Below are 25,108 nucleotides of genomic sequence, written 5' to 3'. Positions count from 1 at the left end.
CTACATTTACTGTATTTTTGGCAGAATTTAATTAGAAACTGAAAGATCTTTCAAATTTTATTTAGTCTCCTAGAGAGTTTTGAGCATCTGGTCTGTACCAATCAAGACTTAGAGACACTGTGGTGAATGTAACATGGCATTTGCTGGACTGGAGCTGACGGTCTCTACAAATGAGCTACTAAGGAATATAAAATTTAAAAGAGAGAGAAGGAGATGAGATGAAGGGCTGAGTGTGGGCAGAGAACATGAAATTGACAACTGTAGCAATTAATGTGGATAGGCCAGTTTGTCAAATCAGAATTATTTTCTCTATCACCACTTTAGAAGGCTTAGAGCATATCATGTATTTTATATAAAGGCTCACTCCTCTCAACCCTATCCCAAAGGAATAAACATTTTTTCTGCACTTATCATGAAAGCTGAGAAAAATTGCTTTGGATGGCCTTGAATTTATTGACTTGATGAAAACCAATCTAGATATAAGTCTTTTGTATAAAGCAATGGATGTACATAATTAGTGCCTGGGTATATGTTTATAATTATGTTTCCCAGAAAACAGATACTCATGTGCCTTTGGGGTTGTACATAAGCCTTTCTTTTTGACAGTTACCTGTAAGACTGCAAGATATTGACACTCTTGGGAATCGGTGGCTTGGAAGATAAATCTCATTCCTTGAGTGTTACCCTTCATGCTTTCTTTTTTGCTTGGTAAAGAATGAGTTCCAAACCTCATAGCCTTGCAAAATTATATTTCTTCCTCCTCACTTGTCTAGTTTTATGAGTTTGTGGCTATGTTATTCCTATCAAATGGAACTCAAGTATGTCGAAGGTAGTAGCTAGGAAAACAGATGCTAATAAATCACTTAAACAATCGTAAAAATGCCTGAGCCACGTGACACATCTTCAGATTTACATAAATACATATGCACATGTCTTTTAACAGATAACTTACCTCATTTCAGAAAGAATTCACGTTGCTTTATAGAAAGAAAATGCCAGTAAAATAATTATATGATGTAATTAGCACTCAGGGATAGGAACAGAGAAATGTAAGTTTAGATAGAAAATCAATGTTAATGAGAAAACATGAGTTGTAAGGACTAACATATTAAGTTTCTGCCTCACTTCATGACAATGAGGTAGAAGCAGGGAGAACTGGTAAGTTGTAGCTCTCAGTATTAGATGTGGGGCAGGATGTTGGAGCTACCTCAGGAAGGAATTGCTTTCCCTGGGACATTTGTGCTACCAAGAGCTACGAATGGGTAGTGACTTCTTGACCTAACAGCCTTTAGGGCTTCTCTGCACATGCCCTATATCCTTCTGAGTCATATTTACTAACTCTGCATTATTTTTAGTGATGCAGAAATTTGAGAAGACTCCAGAATCAAAGGTCGTCTTCGATGCCAGTGCTCCTGTGGCTGTCAGATCCAAAGTTCCCGATTCTGAGTTCCCCGTGATGCAGTGTTTGACAGGTGAGGAGCGGCGGGGAGATGTGCATTCAGAGTAGGTGTGGAAGTAAGCTCTGCTGAGAGTTGTCAAGACAAACCAAACCAAACCATTCAAACTATGATTTAAAAGCACACTTTATTAAAAACACTCAGTGAATTGATTTCCAGAATGTATATTCAATTCATAATTTCACTGCAGAGTTGAGAGTGTATCTACTGTATGCTATCCACATGGCACATGTTAAGGAGTAGAAATGAACAAAATTAGTTTGGCATGGAGCTTTGCATCCAGTCCAGGATATGTATCTCCCTATTTAACAATAGGGCCAGAGAGGTGGTAATAAAAGCCGGTATTCATTGAGAATGTGTGTTTACAAGGATTAACTCACAATCCCAAAGCTACCCATAGAGTAGCCATTGCTATCCTGAGTTACAGAAGAGAAAAATCAAGCTTTAGGAGTTTAAGTGACTTGCTCAATGACACAGAGTCAGCAAGTCCAGGGCTCAAATTCAGATCCAAAGGAACATGTCAAAGCCTGCAATCTTTTTTTGTTTTAAATGATTTAATCTTTGGAGTGCACTAAAATCTCAGACTTTACCACTATACAATTCATCCGCATAACTCAAAACCACTTTTACCCTAAAAGCTATTGAAATAAAAAATACTAAAAAATAATCTTATCTTTGTCTTTAGATTTAGCAGGTGCACATGCAGGTTTGTTGTATGTATGGGTATATGGTATGCTGCTGAAGTTTGGGGTCCGACTGAATCCATCACCCAGGTAGTGAATGTAGTCCCAGTAGTCAGTTTTACAAACCTGTCCTCCTGTCTACATTCCCACCCCCAGGAGTCCCCAGTGTCTATCTTTGCCATTTTAACTACTGCCTTATGCCTCCCTCAGTAACCTCATGTGACTTAGTTATTAAGTAATTAACCCTCTGAGTGTGACTCTGTTTCGGATATCAGCTTTGGTTATGGTGAGCACACTCTTGTTTGTTTCATAAACACAGTGCAAGGCATGAAGTAGAAGCTAAAGAAAATGTTTGTAGAATGAGAGATACTAACAGGAATGGAGGGACAAAACCAAGTGGTCAAAAATGTGGATGTGAGGAACCAGCAGGACAGCAGACACAAAGGACAGCTTTGATAGTTACTTGTTTTGACAAGGACCATCATATACCTGCTCATGTGTGCACACGCTGTGACACAGCTTAAGTTAGAAGGGCAAACTAGTGAGATGGGAAGCAAAAGAGGGTGCAGAATTTTAGGGAGTGAGGCAAGCATGGATAACATGTGCCTCTGTTTGTGTCCAGAGATGGTTTAGCTAACTGGGCCACTGAGTTCAGTGTCTAAAATATGCTGAAAGGAAACAGACAACAGTTTGAGAAAGAAAGCCACATCAGGATGTCTAGCAAGAGGCCATCCTATCACACAAACGAGAGTAGAGCAATGCAGCTTGAGTAGAGGTCCAGGCGTTCAGCACTGTGTTAGTCTGCTTAGGCTGCTGGAACAAAATACCCTACACTATGGGGCATAAACAACAAAATGGCTTTTCTCCTAATTCTGGAGGCTGGAAGTCCAGGGTCAAGGTATTGTCAGGACTGCTTTCTTCTGAGGCCCCTCTCCTGGGCTTGTAGATGACTCACTTCTCCCTGTGACTTTGCTTGGTCTTCCCTATGTATGTGTCTGTAGCCTAATCTTTATTTCTCATAAGAACACCAGTCCTATTGGCATATAACCGCCAATATTATATACTTAATTGCCTCTTTGAAGACCCTAACTCCAAATGCGGTCACATCCTGAGGTTCTGGGGTGGACTACATGATATGAATTTTGAGTGTGAAACATAATTCAGCCCACAATGAAAAATCAGGACAGTTTTACAGTTGGTCAAAGGGCCATTGAAGGGGTAGGAAAAGCCACTTAGTCAGTGAAGACATAGATATCATTGTCGGCGAGGCAAGGAGAGACTGGTAAGAAAACCAAGTTATCTAGAGAACCGAACAGCATGATAGGGAATGGGAGGGAAATGCGGGTGAGTGGGAGCATGAGGGGAAGCTGTGATTGGGGCCATGGTAGGAGCCCTGGTTCTAGGTCAGCACTTAAACAACCAGATTCTGTGGTGCTCATCCTTCCAACACTGATCAAGAACTTTGTTTTCTTGACTGAATTTGTCCCTGAGCCTGAAGCAGGATCTGCTTGCAGTGAGGATTAGGTTATGTCAGTTAGGAAACAGGAGAACTTTAGAGCCATTACCCAGCAGACCAATAAGAATTATTCTCTTTGGAGCTGGATGCAGTGGCTCACATGCGTAATCCCAGCACTTTGGGAGGCCGAGACAGGTGGTGAAACCCCATTTCTACGAAAAAATAAAAATAATACAAAAATTAGTCAGGTATGCTGGTGTGTGCCTGTAATCCCAGCTCCTTGAGAGGCTAAGGTAAGAAGATGGGTTGAGCCTAGGAGGCAGAGGTTGCAGTGAGCCAAGATCACGCGGATGTACTCTAGCCTGAGCAACAGAGCCAGACCCTGTCTCAAAAAAAATATTTTAAAAAAGAATTACTTTGTGTGTATGTGTGTGTGTGTGTGGGAGTTCTGAATGAGCCAGGCAGTTTGTGGGTAAAATGATATCATTGACCTCTCAGTGCCTCGTTCATAAAGACATTACAGTCGTACAATGCTGAGATGAAAATCAGGAGATGATACAAACAGCCGGAAGACCACCTTTGCACCCAAGATGTCACCTGATTATGCAGTTTGTGAGATGTCCTGTTAGAAAAAGGAAGACATCTCCGTTCCAGATACAAGAAGCTTTCCCTTGTCCTTCATCTGGGCAAATGCAGTGTCAGGGGGGCGGGCTCAGGAATTGGATTGCAAAGGTATTCAAGTTACTGCTTTGCCCCCATCAGCCACAGACTGTGCCAAGTCTTAGTCTTGGTGTTCCCTTCTCTAAATTGACCTCTTACCTAATCCAAGAATCAGTATTAATAATATATGTGAAAGTGCTTTGAAATGATAAATATGTAAGTTTAAGGTTTTTCTCCTTAATTTATATTTTCTACCAAAACCTCCTATTCCTGATAAATCATTAATTGCCATCATTATTCATGAATATTACACAGTTGAATGCTTCATGCCTATCATCCAGTGTCCACAAAAAGCAGCTGTGGTCCCTGCCCTCATTAAGCACATGGCCTCCTATCATCTGGAGAGAGCACTCACTGTGGGAAGTGGGGATTCTATTCTATCATTCAATCCCCTACAGGACTGCTGTTTCCTCCTGATGGAAATGGCACATAGCCTTGAACAAAGTTGTGATCTCAACGGATATCTAGGCTTGGATCCTCATAGGACAGAAGCAATTAAAATATAAAAAAGGCATAATTTAGGCAGATACAGCTTAGTAACTATACAAGGTCTGAAGTCTGACTACTTAGATTGAAATCCTAGCTCTGCTGCTTGGTAGCTTTGTGACCTCAGTAAGTACCTAAACTGAGCTGTGCTTCAGCTCTTTATCTGTAAGATTGGGGATCTGTGATTCAGTAACACAAAAAACACTTCATACTGCATGAGGTTCATGGTATGTACTTAATAAATGTGTGCTTATATGTGTGCTTGTGGGTATATATTGGGGGTGTGTGTATTTGGGCGTATATGTGTGTATTGGAGGTGTGTGCATTTGAATGCACATTTGTATCTGTGTGTGTCTTTGAGTATATTTGTGTGTGTGTATTTGGGTGTATATGTATGTATGTGAGTGTATATATGCTTGTGTGTGTATTTGTGTGTGTGTGTGGGTGTTTATTTGGAGGTATGCGTTTATTTGGGTGTATATTTGTGTGTGTGTGTTTGGAGCTGTGTGTGTGTGTGCTTGTGTGTATTTGTCTATTCTGTGTGTGGGTGGTTTGTGTGTGTATTTGGTTGTATGTTTTTTTGTGTGTGTTTGATGCTGTGTGTATTTAGGTGTATATTTGTGTGTGCTTGGAGGTGTGTGTGTGCATGCGTGTGGTTATGTGGGTATTTGGAGGTGAGTGTATGTATTTGTGCACCCATGTATTTGTGTGTGCAGTGTGTGTGTATGTGTGTGTATGTGTGTGTGTGTGTTTGGGCATGTGAGGTAGGAACAGGGGCAGGGGAGGTGTCTGCTCTGTCCTCAGCATCCTCCCCAGTACGGCCAGGTGAGTAACCATCTCATGATGCTTGCAGATTGTGCAGAGGATGAGACCTGCGGCTTCCTCACCATGTCCATGATGGAGCCAGAGGTTTCCTGTGATTTCTATGCTTGGACAAGTGACAATGTCGCCTGCATGACTTCTGAGCAGGTGAGGTGGGCCAGCCCAATGGTGGTTCTGCCCCGCATCCACTCTAGGCCAGACATGCTCTGAGGAATGGGGTGGCAGCCTGGCCAGGTGATGGAATGAAGTTGTCAAGAGCTGATCCTCTGTCACCTCCATTTCTTCAAAGTGATGAGACTTGGGGGACTTGAAGCTGAGATAGGCCAGGGACAGACCCAAGATGGAGCTGGAGTAAGGGGTGTCTGCCTGAACTGTGTAGCTTCCTGATGAGTCAGTCAGGAGAGAACTGCCTGCTCTATCAGGCAGCGTGGGCCAGATGTGAGAGGGCCCTAAACACCACTGTCCCTCAGGGTCCCAGACCCCAGCATGCCTACCCATTGTAGAAATATAACATAATTGTGGTTGGCCAGGCACGGTGGCTCACATCTGTAATCCCAGCACTTTGGGAGGCCGAGGCAGGTGAATCACTTGAGGTCAGGAGGTCGAGACCAGCCTGGCCAACATGGAAAAACCCTGTCTCTACTAAAAAAACACACACAAAATTAGTTGGGTATGGTGGATATTGCTTGTAATCCTAGCTACTGGGGAGGCTATGGCAGGAGAATCACTTAAATTTGGGAGTTGGAGGTTACAGTGAGCCAAGATTGCGCCACTGCACTCCAGCTTGAGCTGCAGAGCAGAGACTCCATGTCAAAACAGAAAACAAACAAACAAACCATAATTGTGGTTTAAAAAGAAAAAAAGTTAAATATTAGAATCACATAAGATTGCTGTTCTGTTAGTCAAAGTTTGTAGAGTACTGGCAATTTCATGTGGTACCATCAAATTAGGATAATTAGCACCTGTCCTCCTCAGTGAAAAGCATGAGTCTCCTGTCTCCTAATTTCCTAATTCATAAACATATGCCTATCTCCTTTTTACTCCTGGTTTCTTATGGATTCTTCCAAATGCACAACATTTCTGTGCATTTATAATGGTGTTTTTATTTGATTGTGTGCTATTTTTATAATAGATATTCTTTTCTACCTTGATTTTCTCATGATGTTTGTCTTTCTCTATATAGAGCCTTGAAAAATAAGCTTCTTATTATCATTGGAGCATATGAATCTATTTAATGGATGTGCATAATTTACTTGGTGTTCCCTCAGTGGAGGTCATGGAGATGTGTAGCGGCTTTGCAATGTCACCCACGCTGGTGCATTTCATTTCCCTTTACCCATGTGCTTGCATGTGAGAGTGTCTCCATAAGTGACGCTGCAGAAGGGCATGGAGGGTGGATCTTGAATTTCAGGGCTCTTGAGCTGGGTTCTGTAGCTGCAAGATATAGGGAAGAGGCAGGAAAGGGTCTTGGGTTCAAATCCCAGCTCTGCTACTTGCCTGTTTCTATTTAGTGCTTTGGAGCCTCAGATTTCCCCTATGTTATAGGTCTAATAATGGCAGCCACGTCACTGGATTGTTGTGAGGATTGAATGAGGTCCTTCATGAAAAGGCTCACTGAAGAGTTTGATCGCAAAATACACTCTTATTGACCATTGTTACAATGATCATTGTTGCTGCTAATATTATCATTCCCCCATCAGGTCTGCAGGAAATTCCATCTCAACCATTATTAAGGCTTCTCTCCAGGGCTCTGGGCTCTTGGTCCTAAGGTGTTGGGGTGGGGTGATGATGGGAGGGTCTTGGTCCTTGGTCATTAGTGGTTAGCCACACTACCCAATGCCAGGGCCCAAAGTCCTCCTCAATTCCTCTGCTTCTGGCCAGGCTTAGGGTATGAAGAGGGCTCTACCAGCGCTGGAGCCTTAGCATGTTGGATTTAGCCCCCTCAGGTCCATCTGACATCTTGTCCCCTGCCTCACCTGGCATAGCCACAGAAGGGCAAGTTCTCCTGCTACACAGGACCTCATCTTGAGTTCTTATCAGGTCTGTAGGAATCTCTTCTTTCTTTTTGCTCTCCAAGCCCTTCCTCCTCTTTCTGCAAAGCAAGAAGAGCTGTTGCCTTCAAACAGCCTTGCTATAGCCCCTGTCCTCCAAAAATTCCCACAGGAAACTCAAAATGTGGCAACCTTGAGGCAGGGAGGCAAAATACTGGGAACAAAATACACAGGTTTATCCTACATCATCCACATAGCAAGACTGCTGAAAATAAGTCAGGAAGAGAGATCAGAGAAGGCTGAGAATGACAAGAGCTCTGGAAGTCTGACCTCACTCACCATCTCCAAACTTAAGAACTTTCTCCATGATCTTCCCTGGATAGAAACTAGGGGTCTCTCAGGTCTTTCATAGCCAGCTCCTGCCTCTCTGTGCTCTACCATCCTCCTCCCTCATAACTGAAGTCCAAAAATTACTGAACCTAGTTCTGAAAACACTCATGAAATTCTTGGTCTCTGTGTCTGCTGTTTCCTCTGCTTAAACTCAACCCTCCCTTGTTTCCATTTGGCAAACTCTTATTCATACATCAGAACCTCACCCAGATTCACTTTTTCTGGGAGACTTTTCTAGGTTCTCTTTCTCAGTAGAATCAATTGCTCCTTCCTCTCTAACTACCTCTTCTCTAATTATATGTATCTTCGCAGTTAACACTCTGGGCTTCAAGTTATTGCTTAAATGTCTATCTCCTCCAATAGACCAGGAGAAACTAACTTACCTTTGCAGCCTCCATGCCTAACCATGGTTAGGGTTGGATAAATGTTAGTTGGGTTGAATTATTAAACATCGCAGGATGATAATGAAGCACCTTTCTGTCTCTAGAAACAAGATGCATTGGGGAACTCAAAGGCCACCAGCTTTGGAAGTCTTCGCTGCCAGGTGAAAGTGAGGAGTCGTGGTCAAGATTCTCCAGCAGTGTATTTGAAAAAGGGTAGGTTGGTCGGGCTGGTTGGCTTAGGGCGGCAGTGGCTTCACATTGTCATATTTGGAGCTGATTTCCAGCAGGTGCATGTGGGGAAGGGCCGGACTGTCCCCCTCCCCACTCTGCACCCTCAGCCTGGCCTCTCCAAGCTCCATCCTTCAGCAGACCCAGCACAGTACACTCCGCAAGCAGGTACTGATCTCCCCTGTGACTACAAAGGGATTTCCACATCATTCTCCTTTGTGCCATCAGACTTGATCTCATTGCAATCTGGTAGAGATTGGGAGTCTCATTCTGCAGGCACAGCTGAGTTGCAAAGTGGATGCAAAGCCACTAAGTGAAGGATCTTGGCAGAACCTGCCGAGTTCAGCCCATGCTGTCAGGAAGGCCCATGTGGCCCGTGAGGCAGGGCAAGCCGCTTGCAGGGGCCTGGGCACTGGGCTCTCTGCAGCCGCTCCTCCCAGGCTTCCTGATTCATGGAGCTTCTCCTTCTTCTCACTTTAATCTCTACCCTCCCAGGACATTTTCACGTTTTCCTCCCAGCAAACCCAGGCCCTGTAAGGTGTAGACCCTGAGTCAGTAAATTGGTGTCAAGCCAAGATCCAGCCCTTTTTTTATTTTTTGAGGTAGAGTTTTGCTCTTGTTGCCCAGGCTGGAGTGCAATGGTGCAATCTTGGCTTACCACAACCTCTGCCTCCCAGGTTCAAGCTATTCTCCTGCCTCAGCCTCTCAAGTAGCAGGGATTACAGGCATGTGCCAGCACGCCCAGCTAATTTTGTGCTTTTAGTAGAGACAGGGTTTCTCCATTTTGATCAGGCTGGTCTCAAACTCCTGACCTCAGGTAATCTGCCTGCCTCAGCCTCCCAAAGTGCTGGGATTACAGGCATGAGCCACCATGCCCGGCTGAGATCCAGCCTTTCTAATCAACTCTTAATGGGTCCCTGTGCTGCTGGTCTGGCGACCACACTTGGAGTAGCAAACTTTATAGTATTGTACAGTTTACAGCTTCCTTTCTCATCCATCTTTTCATTTCACACTCATGGAAACTTTTGGAGAAAGGCACAAAGGGGATCCCAATCCCCATGGACACATGCGGAAGTGCTCTAGGCTGCCACTGGCACGTGGGAGAGGCAGCAGCTCTTTCCCTGGAATCCTGGAGCCTGCTCTTTTCTGCCCTGCCCTGCTCACCTCCAGCCTCCCCTCCAGCAGGGTAGAGAGGAAACATGCCAGCAAGGCAGGCCGTGAGCTCTGAGCCATGGTCAGGTTCTGCCTTGCGCCCTGTGGCTCCTTCACAGCTGTTAAGGGCTTCAGAGTGAGGGAGGACAGTGGGGCCACCTGCCTGTGTGTGGCTCCTTCACAGCTGTTAAGGCTTCAGAGTGAGGGAGGACAGTGGGGCCACCTGCCTGTGTGTGGCTCCTTCATAGCTGTTAAGGGCTTCGGGCGCGAGGGAGGACGGTGGGGCCCGCCCACCTGCGTGGATCCCCTGCTCTGCCACATAGGAGCTGCATGATCGTGAGCCTATTCCTTGACATCCTAGGCTTCAATTTCTCCTTTGTAAAACAGGAGTCAGAGTGGACCAAGGTCATTAGCAGGTTGAAATGAGGTGACAATGTGTGAAGCTGTTAGGACAGGACTGGGCTCACGAGGAAAGCCGAGCAAGTGTCAAACATTTCTGTATTCATCTACATTCCTGCTAAAATGTTTCCTGAGGGTCCGAGGCCATGGCTGTGCACCAGATGAGAGCCAAAGGGGGCTGGACCTGGGACATGGGGGTTGGGAGACGGGGAGTGTAGGTTCACTCTCTGAGGTTCGTAACTCAGGGAAAGTTGCTTGGGGCTTCTAGCAGCTTCAGACTTGTGTCTGGAAAAGCAGCAAGTGAAGATGCCACAGCCTAGGTCCAAAGTGGCCCTGACCTCAGTAGCAATCGCCAGCCCTCAGCAGGGACAAGTGTTTGTGTTTTTTTCCCTCTGGTCCTTCTTTCACCTAATGCCTCCATCCCCGCTTCACAGAGTTTGCCTGGGAGCTTGGAGTCTGGCAGAGCTCGGATCTCTCTAACTATGATCAGGGTCACTAGGATTTCTGCCACAATCTTTATTCCAGTTATTTTTACTGTCTTTTCTTTTCTCTACTTTTTTCTTCTTTTCTTTTCTTGAGACAGAGTCTCACTGTGTTGCCCAGGATGGAGTGCAGTGGTACAATCTCAGCTCACTGCCACCTCTGCCTCCCCCCACGAGTGGCTGAGACTACAGACGGGCGCCACCACATCCCAGCTAATTTTTATGTTTTTGGTAAAGACTGGGTTTCACCATGTTGGCCAGGATGGTCTCAATCTTCTGACCTCGTGATCCACCCGCCTCGGCGTCCAAAGTGTTGGGATTACAGGCATGAGCCACTGCACCCAGGTTTCTTTTTAAATAACAAAACATAGGGATTGTTTTCTAAAAATAAAAATCAAAATAGAACAGTAACCCCTACCAAAAATGTCCTTTAAAATAATAACATACCGTTTTATGACATTTTTCAAACTGCAATTGTATTTCTGTTTAGGTGTTTGTTACTTTTTTTTTTCAACATCACACAGAAAGTTGTAGTGTTTGTTATTTTTATTTTTCCTCCTTGTCTCTTGAAAGTTTATACTTCGGGGGAAAATTCCTTGTTGCCAAACTAAATCAAGGGCAGAACTATGTTTTGTTTTTTTGGTTTGTTTTGCTTTTTGGCTTACAGCAAAAGATGCACCAGGCAGCCATTCTAGCCCTGGGTGGAATGGAGGAGGAGGAGGAGGAGGAGGAGGAGGAGGAGGAGGAGAAGGAAGAGGAGGAAGAGGAGGAGAAGAAGGAGGAGGAAGAGGAGGAGGAGGAAGAGGAGGAAGAGGCGGAGGAAGAGGAGGAAGAGGCGGAGGAAGAGGAGGAGGAGGAGGAGGAGAAGGAAGAGGAGGAAGAGGAGGAGAAGAAGGAGGAGGAAGAGGAGGAGGAGGAAGAGGAGGAAGAGGCGGAGGAAGAGGAGGAAGAGGCGGAGGAAGAGGAGGAGGAGGAAGAGGAGGAGGAGGAGGAAGAGGAGGAGGAGGAGGAGGAGGAGGAGGAGGAGGAGGAGGAATAAGCTGGGTCTGGCTTTCAACTCCCACCTCCCTCTTCCTGGCTCTGTCTCTGATCAGAATCAACTTTTTAATTTCACTTGAAACTCAGTTTCTCTTCTGTAAAATGGGATTATGTTGCAACTGAGGAGGAAAGGACACCATTTCTGAAAGTCACCCACACACGTCCTCAGCTCCCAGTAGGTAGTTAATCATGTCCGTTCCCATCCCTGACCTTTAATAACCTGGAAGGTGAAACTAAAGAAAGGGTCAGAGTCTCAGAGCTTGATCTGTTACCCAGTACCATCTGCTGCCTACACCCACTTAACATCTGTGGTGTTCAACTTGGGGGATGAGCTGTGGGGTCTTTCAGAATCAAAGGATGTCAGTGCCCAACAGTTGTTTAGGGATTGTCTAGCCAAACCCCTCATCTCACAGATGAGGTCTAGGAAAAGGAACCATTTTACTACACGAGACATCAAAATGGAACCTCCCATGAGTCTGAAAGTCCTTTCTGGCCTGCTTCATTGTCTAGGCCTCTCCCATTGCATGGGGCAGCTCAGCATTGGCACTGCCATAAATAGTTACGAGAACTCATGCTGCGATAAGCACTTTTGTAGTCACTGTGGATGCGTTGGTGAGCAAAACAGAATCACTGATTGATAGAGGAACTGACCCAGCAATAAGATCAATTCAGAGGGTGGTAAGTGCTTGGATGAAAACAAAGCAGGATGGGGAGGTAAAGATGGGTATGAGCTGCTTCAGGTGGTCTGAGAAGGAATCACAAGGAGGGGACATTGCAACTGAGATCTAAAGGATGAAAAGCAGCCACCATGCTAAGTTCTCAGGGTAGGTGGTCCTCTCTGCCACCTGCCCTATGTGGAAGATACAAAGGTGAGCTGAGATGTGTCCTGGACTCCAGAGTAGCACCGTCCAATGGAACCTGTGGCAGTGATGGAAATGGTCTACAAATCTGTGCTGTTCACTAGTCACTCATGACTACTGAGCATTTGGAAGGTGGCTGTCACAGCATTAACTTTGATTAACTGACAGTGATTTTTAAATAGTCACATAAGGCTATGATTATGGCATCAAACATTGGAGAATCACATGCTGGTAGGGGAGGCTCACTCTCTCAAGTAGCTTAAATACAGAGAGAGGGACAGTGGAGGCTTTAGTACAGGCACAAATGGAACGTATGAGAGATCAAGGGAGAGAGAGATTAATTCTAACTGTACAAATGCAGAGATGTATCCTTCTAATTCAGCTGGGCTTTGGTGAAGAATGGATTTGTCTGGCATAGTTGAAGGCATTCCAGGAAGAAGGGGTGGAGTGAGCCAATGCTTGGATGGAGAAGATGCTGGCTTTTTGGAGATGTGTAAAACATCTGCTAAGCATAAGCTAAGTGGCAGGCTTGTTGTTCAGCCCTTTTAGATACATGGTGTTTTTTGGTTTATTTTTCTGATATGGAGTCTCACCCTGTTGTCTATATTAGAGTGCAGTGGCAGGATCTTGGCTCACTGCAACCTCTATCTCCCAGGTTCAAGCGATTCTCCTGCTTCCACCTCCTGAGTAGCTGGGACTACAGGCACACGTCACCATGCTTGGCAAATTTTTGTATTGTTAGTAGAGACAGGGTTTCACCATGTTGGCCAGGCTGGTCTTGAACTCCTGACCTCAGGTGATCCACCCACCTCTGCCTCCTAAAGCGCTAGAATTACAGGTGTGAGCCACTGCACCTGGCCCCAGTCTGTGTTATTTTGTCTGCTCAATGTCCATGAATATTACATATTATAATCCTCATTATACAGGGAGGCTTGGGAGGCTGAGAATCCAAGGAATTAGGAATTTGCTTGGCAGGGTGCCCTCAGATCTGTCTGATCTGAAATTTGTGCTCTTGGGTCTCACACTGAAAACCTCCCTATGACCCCCAGGTGTGTGAGTTGGATAAGACGTGGTGATCTGCAAGGCTGACAGAAGGTCAGTGTGGTGAAGGGTGCAGGCCCTGGTGTCCCATCTGCCACCCACTGGCTGTGTGAACCTGAGCAAGACAGTTCGCATGTTCAGACTTGTCCTTAAATGGAAAAAAGGCATAAGAATGGGCAAACATTTAGGCTATATTGCTCTCTCTATCTATCCCTACAAAATCTCATGTTTGCAAAATGATGCTCTAAAATTAATAGGGCTGATTTGAAAACTAGAGTTAGGGACAGGAAACCCAAACCATGCTGCTTTTAGGTAGATGAATGGAAAAGAACAATAACAATTCTACTTAAAAATGCTAGAACAGTTTTTAAAAAGATGTGTTGAATTTATACTAAAGAAATGCTTCAGCCAGGTACGACGGCTCATGCGTGTAATCCCAGCACTTTGGAAGGCCAAGGTGGGCAGATTACGAGGTCAGGAATTCAAGAACAGCCTGATCAATATGGTGAAACCCTGTCTCTACTGAAAATATAAAAAATAGCCAGGTTGTGGGTCCTGTAATCCCAGTTACTCAGGAGGCTGAGGCAGGAGACCTGCTTGAACCCGGGAGGTAGAGATTGCAGTAAGCCGAGATTGCACCACTGTACTCCAGCCTGGGTGACATAGTGAGAATCTATTTCAAAAAAAGAAAAAAAGAAAAAGGAAATGCTTCTGTAAATGTAAAAGGACACCTTAGCTTGATGGGGAGGACATAAGGAAGGGTTGAAGCTGCTGAGTTCTGGAGACAATGGCTAGTCGCAAAAAGGGAAGGGAAAACTCTGCAACTGTCACTTTGAAGACTGAGTGGGGCCAGTCCCAGGCCAGAGGAGGAATGTGGGGTCACAGTGCTGTGTACAGTGCTGAGTTCTTGCAGTTTGCCCCATTCAGCTGCATCTGTCTACACAGCGTTCCTTTGATGATGTTTGGTGGCACAGGCAATGACATGCTGAGAAAACTAGGTAGAGCAAGCAATGTGACTGCAGCATTACAGTGCCCAAGCTTTTCTACCATGTGTTCAAACTAATTGGTGTGACAGAAACACATGGGATAGCAGGGCAGGGCAGTGGAAATTAAATGAAACCATGTAGGTAGCGCATGTGGCACAGTGTCTGTGTATACATTTACAGCTCAAAACATTTCTGCTGATAATAACAAACATAATAATATATGGCCATTTTCTACACATAGCCTTTGGAACCTTGAAGGCATGATGGGCATTTATCCCGATATCCCAGGTTTGGGGCCATGCCCTTGGCTGGCCCACCCTCCTCATGCATGGGCACATCCAGAAGCTTTGTGGCACAGAGAACATCTCATCTTGGCCCACAGGCTGCCTTGAGCACAGTTGCAGCTAAGTCAACAAACTGTTCTATGAGATCAGCAAGCTCTGTCCAAGTCTGCCATTTTTTGAGGTCTTTTAAAACTTTGTTCTGTTTTCCCCAGGCCAAGGATACACCACAACACTGCAGAAAAGCTTTGAACCTACTGGTTTCCAAAATACGCTTTCTGGATTGTACAACCCTGTTGTGATCTCAAGAGCCAGTCTGACCGATGCTCACCTCTTCTGCCTTCTTGTGTGTGACCATGATCTGTGTTGTGATGGCTTCATCCTCACACAGGTCCAAGGAGGTAATGCTGGCGGTGGGGGCCAGGGCCTAACGAGGGATGGGGAACATGTAAGGATGCAGAAGCAAGACACACAACGTGGAGCTGCATGGGGAGTACAGTGAGAGTGCCTACACCCAAACAGAAGGCAATAGTCAAGTACATAATACACACACGATACTCACATTTATATTCCACACCTTGCACACTGTGCTGGCCCCTTCATGCTGTAGGACTGGTTTACTCCTCACTGCTGTTTTTAGGGGGCATTTTGCAAGCTCCATTTTACATACTGAGAGACCAAGCCTCGGATAATTTAAATCATTTGCTCATGGTCAGACACATTGCAAAGTTATAGAGCCAGGATTTGATCCAAAGTATGTCTTCCACAGCACCTTACTGTCACCTATGAAGCCTGGACTGGACATATGTGGTTGAAACATGTGTTAGCTCATTGCTATTTCCCATCATTCATTCAACAATTGAGTGCCTACTGCATACCAGGTCCTGTACTCAATGTGCCTATCATTTTCAATAGTATCTCAGCAGTGGGGCTGCATGTCTGTCTATGGAAATCAACTCATGGACTCAGCAGTGTAGCCTAGTGGCTGGGAAGGGACTTTGGTTGTATGGACCTGGATTCTAGTCCCTGCTGTCACTTTCTGGTTGTGTTGGACAAGAAATCTTGGACAAGTTGCTTAAATAAAGTTGTACTTCCATTGTTTATAACATAGACATAATGATACTCCCTATTGGACTAATCATTATAAAGATGATGAGTGCAAAATACTGCATATAAGTTTGGCTCCTGGTGTACCATTGATTGTCTAACAGGGACTTAACTGTTTTATATAAAAGTCAACCCTATTTCTCATTAGCAGCATCAAACTATAACTTTTACGTGAAGTACAATCCTATTTCTCTTTAACAGTAACAAACGGTGACTGTTTTATGTGAAAACCAACCCTATTTCTCCTTAGCAGCATCACCTTGTAAGCGACTATGTGACTGGTCACATTAAATCTATGAAAAATTCTAATTAGAAAAAATGGAAATAATCTAATGTACCTTGTTATGGTTCTCACCTAAGTCAACAGGGGACTCTAATTGGTCACCATGTGCGTGCAATTGAATGTGCTGTGCATTAGGAACGGATAAAAAAGACTTGGGGTCTGGTGGGCGAGGCAGTGTGCACCGTGAAAGGGAAATGACCTTTACTAACTTACTCATCCCTGCTGGCATTCAGCAAACACGTTTGGAGCACTACTCGGTGTCGGGCTGGAGAACTAGGCAGTGTGCAATGCAAGTGCCCAGTGAAGTAGAGATGTAGAAGCCTTGCAGTGTGAAGGAAGGGGTTATCAAAAGGATGGTCAGGGAAGGCTTCCTGGAAGAAGAGGAACTTTGTGGGGTGAGCAGTATTTAGATGACAGGGTAGGGGGATTTGGTTCAGAGTGGGTGTCCTTGTGAGCTGAGCAAGAGACAGAGAGACTCCAGCTTTTCTGAAGACTATTAACTGAGACATGGAGCTGATCAAGAAGCAGGTGTTTTTTTGGTTTTACCTTCAGGGCTGTCACTGCCTCTAACATCTACATGATATCTCCACTAGGCTCAGGGTAGAGGGTGTCTCCTTCTGAGGAGGACTAGCTTTGCCTCCTGTGTACAAGAGCCTCTGGTCTTACCTTGGCAGGGCCATGCATGACATAATTTGGATGTTTGTCCCTCCTTATCTCAGGTTGAAATGTGATCCCCGCTGTTTGAGGTGAGGCCTAGTGGGAGGTGTTAGGTAACAGGTGTAGATCTGTCATGAATGATTTGGTGCTGTCCCTGTGACAGTGAGTGAGTTTTTCTTGTAAGATTCTTAAAAGAGCAGGGAAGAAGAGATGGTATCCTGGGCTAGGGCCATAGCAGTAGAAAAAAGGAAAAGAAGACAGATTCAAAGCATCCTTAGCAGGCAAATTCAACAGGACTTTGAATATGGGGGTTGAGGAAGAGGTGTCAATGATTATTATTGGGTAACTAGCTTGTTCACCTGTGTGGCAAAGAATAAAAGCGATCAGATGTCCAATCTGGCAATGGGAGAGGGAGATTTAGGAAGGTCATGAGTCCATGTGGGGTATCCTAAGTTTGAAGAGACTTTGAGACATTCACAAAATGTCGGCAGAGTTTTTAGAGGCAAAGATCCAGAGCTCAGGAGGGAAGTGTGGGCGGGAGATATAAATGTGTGGATTACAGTTTTGAGACAATATCAAAGTTATGAGTATGGATAGGATTTTCTAGGAGGAGGGTGCAGAATGAGGAAATAAAGGGGGATTGAGCCCATTTTGATGAGCAGCTGTGTAACAGGTAGAGAATCTGCAAAGAGATGGAGAAGGAGCAGCCAGAGAGGGAAGAGGCCAATGAGGATAGTGGATCCTCATGAAAGCCAGGGTGGGAGAGCATTGTGTGGTGAGGAAGTTGTCAACAGTCTTGAGTGCTGCTGAGAGTTCAGACAAGGTGATTCCTGAAAAATGCTGAGTTTAGCTCACAGTGGTCAAGGGTGGCTAAAATGAGAATTTTTGGGGGAGTGGTGGGGAGGGAACACAGATTAGAATGAGCTGATTTCTAAAATTCCTTCTAGATTTAATGCTGTGTGATTATGTGATGTGAATTCCTGTCAGTGTTTAAATAGGAAAAATATGTTAAATGCACACACACACACACGATAGGAAAAATGTTATACACACCCCCCCCATGTTTGTCTTGATGTATATCTATATTTAGAAATACCATAACTCAAATCCAGGATTCCTCTTTGAACTAAATGTATTTTCTGAGGATACCACAATTTCCCCAGATGCACGATTACTCACCAGACCATGTGATTTTTCAAGCTGGAAAGGTTGATTTCATTTTCCTTAGGATCATATATGGAAGAATGTTTTTGTTCCATGGAGCAGTAAGCCCACAAAATCCTTTTTTCCATGATATTTCTGGCTAGCAGCTTGCTTGCTTTTCCCTCCAAGTTTAATCTGTGATCTGTGAATTACGTTGAACCAAACACCCACCTCACAATGCTGAAAGTCAAGCCTTCTTTGAGAAACACCTCAAGTATCAGGCAGATATTTCCCCCAGTCTTGTCCAGTGGGCACATCTGGAGTTTTAACTAATGAAGCTTTGGCTGGACCTGCTGATGACCAGGAACAGAATCTCGCTACATCCTTTACCACAGCCTGGAAAGTCATTTAACTCTGGTGGATTCCCCTCCTTTCCTTTCTCCCCTCCCAGCAAGTCTCCAGCCTCCTCCAACCTCCACCCCTCCATGGCTTTGTTTCCACTGAGAGTTATTAGTAAAAATTCATGGGGCTTCTGAACTGCATTTTAGTGGAGGCTGCTTGGAAGTGGGGCTCTGAGGGCCTTGAGTGGCCTCAGGGTCACGGGAGTGTAACTGAAGCTAAGCTGGCAGTATGTGACCAGCAAAGTGACTTCCAGCCTCTTCCTGGCCCCCACCTCTCAGGCACAGCCTTCTCAGGGACATTTGGCACTCGTTAAAGAAGAAAGCTGCATGGGTTTCTCTACTGAGTCTTGAGAGCAAAAGGAAAAATGCACCCTGTTTCTTGTTAATTCCATCATTTGGTTTCCCGGCTTTCGAGTCAGCCAGACCTCAGTGATCAGCCTTCCTCAAACCCTCCTGGGCTCTGAGTGTGCCCCTTGCTGGTGCTGCCCTCACGGTCTGCAGCTGGTTCTCAAGCCTGCACTTTGCTGAGGCTCTTGCTGCCTGCTGGCCACTCTACCATTTCTCAGCTCCTAGAAAAATTGTTCTTCCTTTCTGTGCCTCAGTTTCCCATCTGTAAAACAAGGTGGTCTAACTAGGTCAACATTTCTCCATGATGCTCTTTGCAAACGCTTATGCCCAAATGCACGCTGCCCCATACACATGACCTATCAAGTCAGAAACTCTGGCCGATACCTAGAAATGAGCATCTTCAGAATGCTCCCTGCATTTCTGATGTCATCAGTCTAAGCATTCTTGTTCAAAAACCACCACATTAGATGACCTCACAGGCCATTTTAAAAAAATTTAGAGATGCTACTGCTGCCGGTTTTATAACTACTGCAGTTTTACAGTGGCCAGCAGAAGGGAAAAGGACACAATGTGAAATTCTTAAGCCAGACATCCATGAGTCACCTACTCTGGGGAAATTTTGGAGATAGAATTGTTTAGAACTAGATCCGGATTGGACATAAATTAGGAAATTAGAATGAAGAATGGAGTAGGAGTTGTGGGATAATATATCGCCTTTTTTTTTTCAGGAGAGTCTGAGAAATTCCACAACCTAAAAGAGTTATTTATCCAAATGGCATAGATATAAATTAAAATCTAAATATACTCAAGCAGCTTACTTAACTTATATGAGACTCAGTTTCCTCTTTGGTAAAATGGAGATTGTAATGTCTATAAGAATTAATGGAATTAATATGCTTAAAGAACTTATCATAGTGGCTGACACATGGCAGATATAAAAACATGTGAGTTACTTGAATGTATCCAACTAAAATCACTATCAAATTCCATTAGTGCGGAAGTAGGTTTCCCTGATGCCAAACAAAGATGTAATTTTAGGGTAGCTTTTTAAAATTGAGAGTCAGAAGACGTATTCAAGACAAGAGAGTCCAGTGTCATCTCCCCTAGTTATAGGTTTCTCTCCACACATCCTAGGCATATGGACACACAGTCTCAGCTTAGATATGTCCAAAGATGAGGAGCTTACTTCCTAATAGGGAAGTTTGTGTCATTGATGCATAGGTCTTAGTTTTTAAGAGCTTCTTACTCCATCTCAAAAAAAGAATAGTTTCTTACTTTGAATCTAAATACTCATTTATGAGACCCTTCAAGATCTCATGTGTGTGTGCACACACACACATGCAAGAAAGTGGGTGCGAGGGAGCGAGAGAGAGAGAGAGAGAGAGAGAGAGAGAGAGAGAGAGAGAGAGAGAATGAGAGAGAATGACCTTACATGAGGCAGATGGGGAGGAGAAAAAGGAGGAGGAAAATGAAGCAGCAGTAGCTCAGAAAAGTAACCCTGTTCAGCAGGTGTAGATCATGTTGACTGAGGATTTTGGCAGTGATGCACCCAGGAGGTTGGAGGTGCTGTGAATGCTGTGGATGCCATAAAGAAGGGGTCTCATGGGGAGGGAAAGGATCAGCAGACTTGAAGGTGGCCCTCCCCTTTAAAAATTTGTCAAGAAGACAACTGCAGGACACTCAGGCAGGACTATCTCAATTTAAAACCAGATTTTTGAGTTCTAGTGCCCACATCTTCTCCTGAGACGCTGTCACCTAGCTTCAGCTGCAAATGCTCTCAGGGCACAGAGAAGAGTCTCTAAAGCACCCCCTCCCTCACATTGACCTCTCTGCCCTCTTGTGACCCTCAGGTGCTATCATTTGTGGGTTGCTGAGCTCACCCAGTGTCCTGCTTTGCAATGTTGAAGACTGGATGGATGCCTCTGAAGCCCGGGCTAATGCTACATGTCCCGGTGTGACATATGACCAGGAGACCCGCCAGGTGACATTGCGTGTTGGAGGCCAGGAGTTCATCAAGAGTAAGTCTTTGCCATTTGTCCATATTCCTTCAAAATTACTCTTCCCACCAGCAAGGCCCTCTGCTACTTTCTTATGAGCTCTCCCTGTGACCTGAGGAACTTACACCTCTGAAAAGAAAACTTTACCAATCACGCTGCATGGAAACAACCCTAGCATCTCAGCAGAACTCCATGGGAAGCATCCATTTAGCTACTCTGACTGCAGGTGGACTGGGGGATGGCCAAGTGGGGCAAGTCTGCTGCTCTCAAAAATCTTGGGGTCAGCTGGCAGTTGGTGGATCTCATCTAGTCTTGGCTAGTGCATCTGGGCCCTGCTCTGTGAATTTCTCATCCTCTGGAGGAACATACTCTTCTCTAGGTGGCAGAAGCAGGAACAAGGAGAAACAAGCAAGGCCTGTGCTGTTGGAGCTCAGATTTATCACGTTGCCATTTCTGCCTCATCCTATTGGATAAAGCAAATCCCATGCCCAAACAAGAGACAAAGGGCAGGAAATACACTCTGCTCTTTAATGGGGGGACTGCAAAGTCATGTGCAAATTGTATGACTACAAAGGAAACTGGAGCCTGAAATGCAGTCTGTCCCAAACTAATGCCCATCCAGGCACATTTCCCCTTCTGTGAGTTAAGAAATTCCAGATTGTACCACCTGTGCTACACACTCTAATGGTGGGTACAAGGGACTGTGGGCTCCATTACATGCGTCCAACTCACAGAAATAATCACTGGGCTTTCTCCCTCTCCTTCTTTCTTTTGGAAGCTCTTCTGACCTTTCTTTTCTATGAACATATAAGCATTATGGTGAAGCTGCATCTCTGCGATCATCTATCCCAGCCTCTCAGTTTCCAGAGATGGGCAGTTAGTGCTTGAGGCCCCCCAGCCAGTCGCATCTTTCTCCACCTTCACAGCCCTGCACTACCTCTCCCAGCAGACCCCCATCAGGAAAAAGTGGATGTCCACTGTATGTTGGGCTAGGGACTGGTCAGCCATGTACTTCTGATGTGATCACAAAGGACAGGACCAGCACCACCACCATCCCTGGGAACTGGTTAGAAATGCAGAGTTTCAGGCCACACCCAGCCCCCATGGTGGGCCCCAGGATTCTGAATTCTAACAAGTGGGCCAGATAATGCTATGAACACTGAGGGCTTGAAAGTTTCCTTCCATCCTTGAGAGTCTGAGTTGTGATGAAGATGGGGCCAGCTGCTCCCTTCCCTCTTCCTGCTCCAGAGTGGGGTTGAAGGGAAGTCCTGCTCCTCATTGTCTGTTTATCTGCCAGCACCTGAACTGGGAAAGCACCACCAGGCTTCCACTCTGCCTTCTGAGTTGAGAGCAGTGAAAGCATGTGCAGATGCTGACCAGATAGGCGGAGCACCTGATGTGAGTGGGTCAAAGGGGTTCTTCTTTGGGAACCTTTGGGTGCTTATGTTGTTGCAGGAAGTGATCTCCCAAAGACTGGCAGAAGCTTTCTCCAGGAAGCTTCTGAGACTCACACCTTTATATCCTGCATTTCTCAGGGTTCCAATGGCAGAGCATTCAATGTCACCTCCTTCAAAAGCCCTCCCTGACTACCCACAGGGCTTATTGCTTCCTCGACTGCAGAGCTTCATGGATGCTCTGCCTGTTCCTTTGTGAGGTAGTGGAGTCAGCAGCGTGCCGCCGTTATCCATTTGCCTGTCTGTGGCAAGTGTGTCTGTGTTGTTAAATCCTAGCTTTGGACACTAATTGTGTGATCTGGAGTAGGCCGATGAATGTTTTCAGGCCTAATTGCCTGACTGTATAAAGAGAGTAATACCAGTACCCATCTCACAGGCTTGAGAGGGTGAAAGGAGAGGATATAACAATTGAAAAATAAGGATAATAGAAATGGCTTATGTAGCACCCTCTGAGGCAGTCCTGCTCTGAGGCCTTGACCGGTACTCACAAGTCCTCAACACAGTGCTTCAGGGGAGGCACTTTCATTATCATTGTCCCTGTTTGCCCGCCGAAGACATTCTGCTGTTAGGTGACTTCCCTAGATCTTAGAGCTTGCAAATAAGAGTGCTGGGATCTGAAACCAGGCATTCTGGTTCTCACACTGCCTTCTTAACCACTCCCCTTGCAGATGAAGAAATTAGCCGAGTTCCTGATCCATGGTACTGATATTAGATGATATTATTGTTATTTTAAAATTTGTCATTGTTTTCTGTCATATTTGAAGAACTGAAGTGTATTTCATTAATTTCCAGATTCATACCATTGAGCATAAAAAATGCCATATATATATATGTGTGATTGGTTGTTTGGGGGTGTGTTTATTGGGGGCTGGTATTAGAAGTCAGTCCTAACCGTAAAAAATGGCCATATATATATGCCATTTTTTATGCTCAATGGTATGAATATATATATATATCTGTGGAGTGCATGGTTACCAAATTCTGAAAAAAATATTGCAGAATTTGGTGGAATTCCACAAAGCATAAATAATTTCTTTTGGGGTAAATACAATCAAATCACTTATTTAAATGATGGCTAGTAAACACATGGCACTCATTGCTCCAAGAGGTAGCACAGGGTGAACACAGGCATTTCCAGAAAGACATATGATATATTCACGGCCGTAAATCCAGAGTGAATTGCTCAACCCAGAGCGTGTGCTTGGTATGTGCCCAAGAAATGAGGTCTGTGCCCTTGTCTGGCCTCCCGGGGAAGAAGTGATTACCAAAGGACTTTGGTAATGTTTGCTTTTCTCAGTGCCTTATATGTGTGGGTGTGTATTCTGGGGTGAGGGTGCAGCTTTAAGCAGTGTGTGCTGTGATGGGGATTTCAGGCAGCCTTGATATTCCAAATTGGAGGTTGCACTATGTAAAGACTGATTAGGAGGCTCCCTCCAATTGAAGGCAACAGGACACAGATCTTTCCTCTTCAAAATAAGAGGTCAGCCTTTTAGTGTGACTAACCCCTGGGGGTGAGAGGGAGGGGGTGCAGTATTTAAATTCTTACTATAGTGTGAAGAGCTGATACATACCCTTTTCTATGAACAGATATTGAAGGAGGAAAAGAGGAAGAGGATTCTGGCTATAGGAACAGTTGCAGGGGAGGGTGTGGCATGCTTTGAAAGAACATGGGGAGGTGCCAGGACAATAAAGACAAACTCCATTCCCACTAAACTTGATTGAGGACTGGCCTCTTCCTCCCAGTATAACAATGGGGTAGACGGTTGTGAAGACAGACTCTGAATCAGGCCCCGGAATTTGAATTCCAATGTGAATGTGTCCTCACCGTGTGGCCCTTCTAGGCTTTGGTCTTTCCAATTATACAATGAGGATAATTATGGCCTCTGACTCTCCAGGTAGTTGGGAGGATGAAGGAAGAATATGTGTGGAACAGCAGAGTGGTGCTGAGCAGGGCAGGCTTGCAGTGAATGCTGAAGATAGGGCACAAGGGGTGGGAGTGAAAATGCCTGGAATTGAGCCTGGCTGTTTCCCGTAGCTCTGTGGCCTTATTCAGGACACTTGACCATTTGCAGCCTCAAGGCCTCCACTGTGCAATGGGGGCACTTGCTCACAGATTACTGAGTGAAGTTCTGGCATTTGCTACAGCCCTCGAAGAATGCCTTGTTCTCTGGTCCCTGGTTCCCTGACAGCACACCCAACAGGGACACCCATGGGACTTCTGGGTGCAGATATCTGTTTTCATTGATCAGTTCACTGGTACTGTCAGGCTCTGGTTCAACAGATGACCTGGGTAATGGAGAGGAGCATTTATTTATAAAGGAAAAATGAATTGATTGCCACCAGGTGTAGCAAGTTACAACCCAACAGAACACAAATTCAAGTAGTAAATATATCAGTATCTGCACTGCATTTTACAAAGTGCTTTCACGTACAACTCCATCGATCCTTTGGGCACTCTGGTGAGGCATTTGGTTATATCGCAGTTTCACTCATGAGAGTGAAGTTTGAAGCTATGAGATGACATACCCTGAGAAACAATCTTTACATTAGTGCCATGGCTGGGGCTCAGGGCTTCGGCTTTGGAGACCACTGCTGTCTTGTGGAAGCTTTCCACCCACTCCCCGCTGCCGCCTTCCACTTCCACCATCCCGTGTGCAATTTACTGGAAGGAGAAAGTGCTTTGGAGTTTTCCTTGTTATTGTGCCAGAAAATTAAGGCGCCTCCAGTAACTGAGAGTGTCACTCTTCAGACATCACTTTGGGGCCAGCTATGCTCTGGATATTAGGTATTAATGCCAGCTAAAGGGATAGTCCACTTCAAGGATTTTACAGGGCTGCTGGAAGAAGAGAACAGAAGATTCAGA

The 25,108-nt window shown here is 45.1% G+C and overlaps 1 protein-coding gene and 1 long non-coding RNA gene across 6 annotated transcripts in view; one reads left to right on the top strand and one right to left on the bottom strand.

Annotated features, from left to right (window-relative positions):
- Positions 1–25,108, top strand: part of TG (thyroglobulin) — a 275,822-nt gene that overhangs the window by 64,593 nt on the left and 186,121 nt on the right. For all 5 annotated transcript variants that reach the window (XM_078353142.1, XM_035277468.3, XM_035277469.3 and 2 more), the window contains 5 exons: positions 1,356–1,472; positions 5,656–5,771; positions 8,493–8,601; positions 15,071–15,256; positions 20,645–20,812. In XM_078353142.1, the coding sequence (XP_078209268.1) occupies positions 1,356–1,472; positions 5,656–5,771; positions 8,493–8,601; positions 15,071–15,256; positions 20,645–20,812 (696 nt within the window). The remainder of the gene's footprint in view (positions 1–1,355; positions 1,473–5,655; positions 5,772–8,492; positions 8,602–15,070; positions 15,257–20,644; positions 20,813–25,108) is intronic.
- Positions 6,922–8,526, bottom strand: LOC118148599 (uncharacterized). Its single transcript, XR_004735502.3, has 3 exons — positions 8,389–8,526; positions 7,601–7,716; positions 6,922–7,058 (listed from the first exon to the last, which is right to left on the bottom strand). It is a non-coding gene; the product is annotated as an uncharacterized LOC118148599 (long non-coding RNA).

The sequence above is a fragment of the Callithrix jacchus genome, chromosome 16 (assembly GCF_049354715.1).
Source record: "Callithrix jacchus isolate 240 chromosome 16, calJac240_pri, whole genome shotgun sequence".
NCBI classification, from domain to species: Eukaryota; Metazoa; Chordata; class Mammalia; order Primates; family Cebidae; genus Callithrix; species Callithrix jacchus.
Note: the sequence above shows the minus strand (reverse complement) of the source record. Positions and strands in the feature narration are given on the sequence as shown.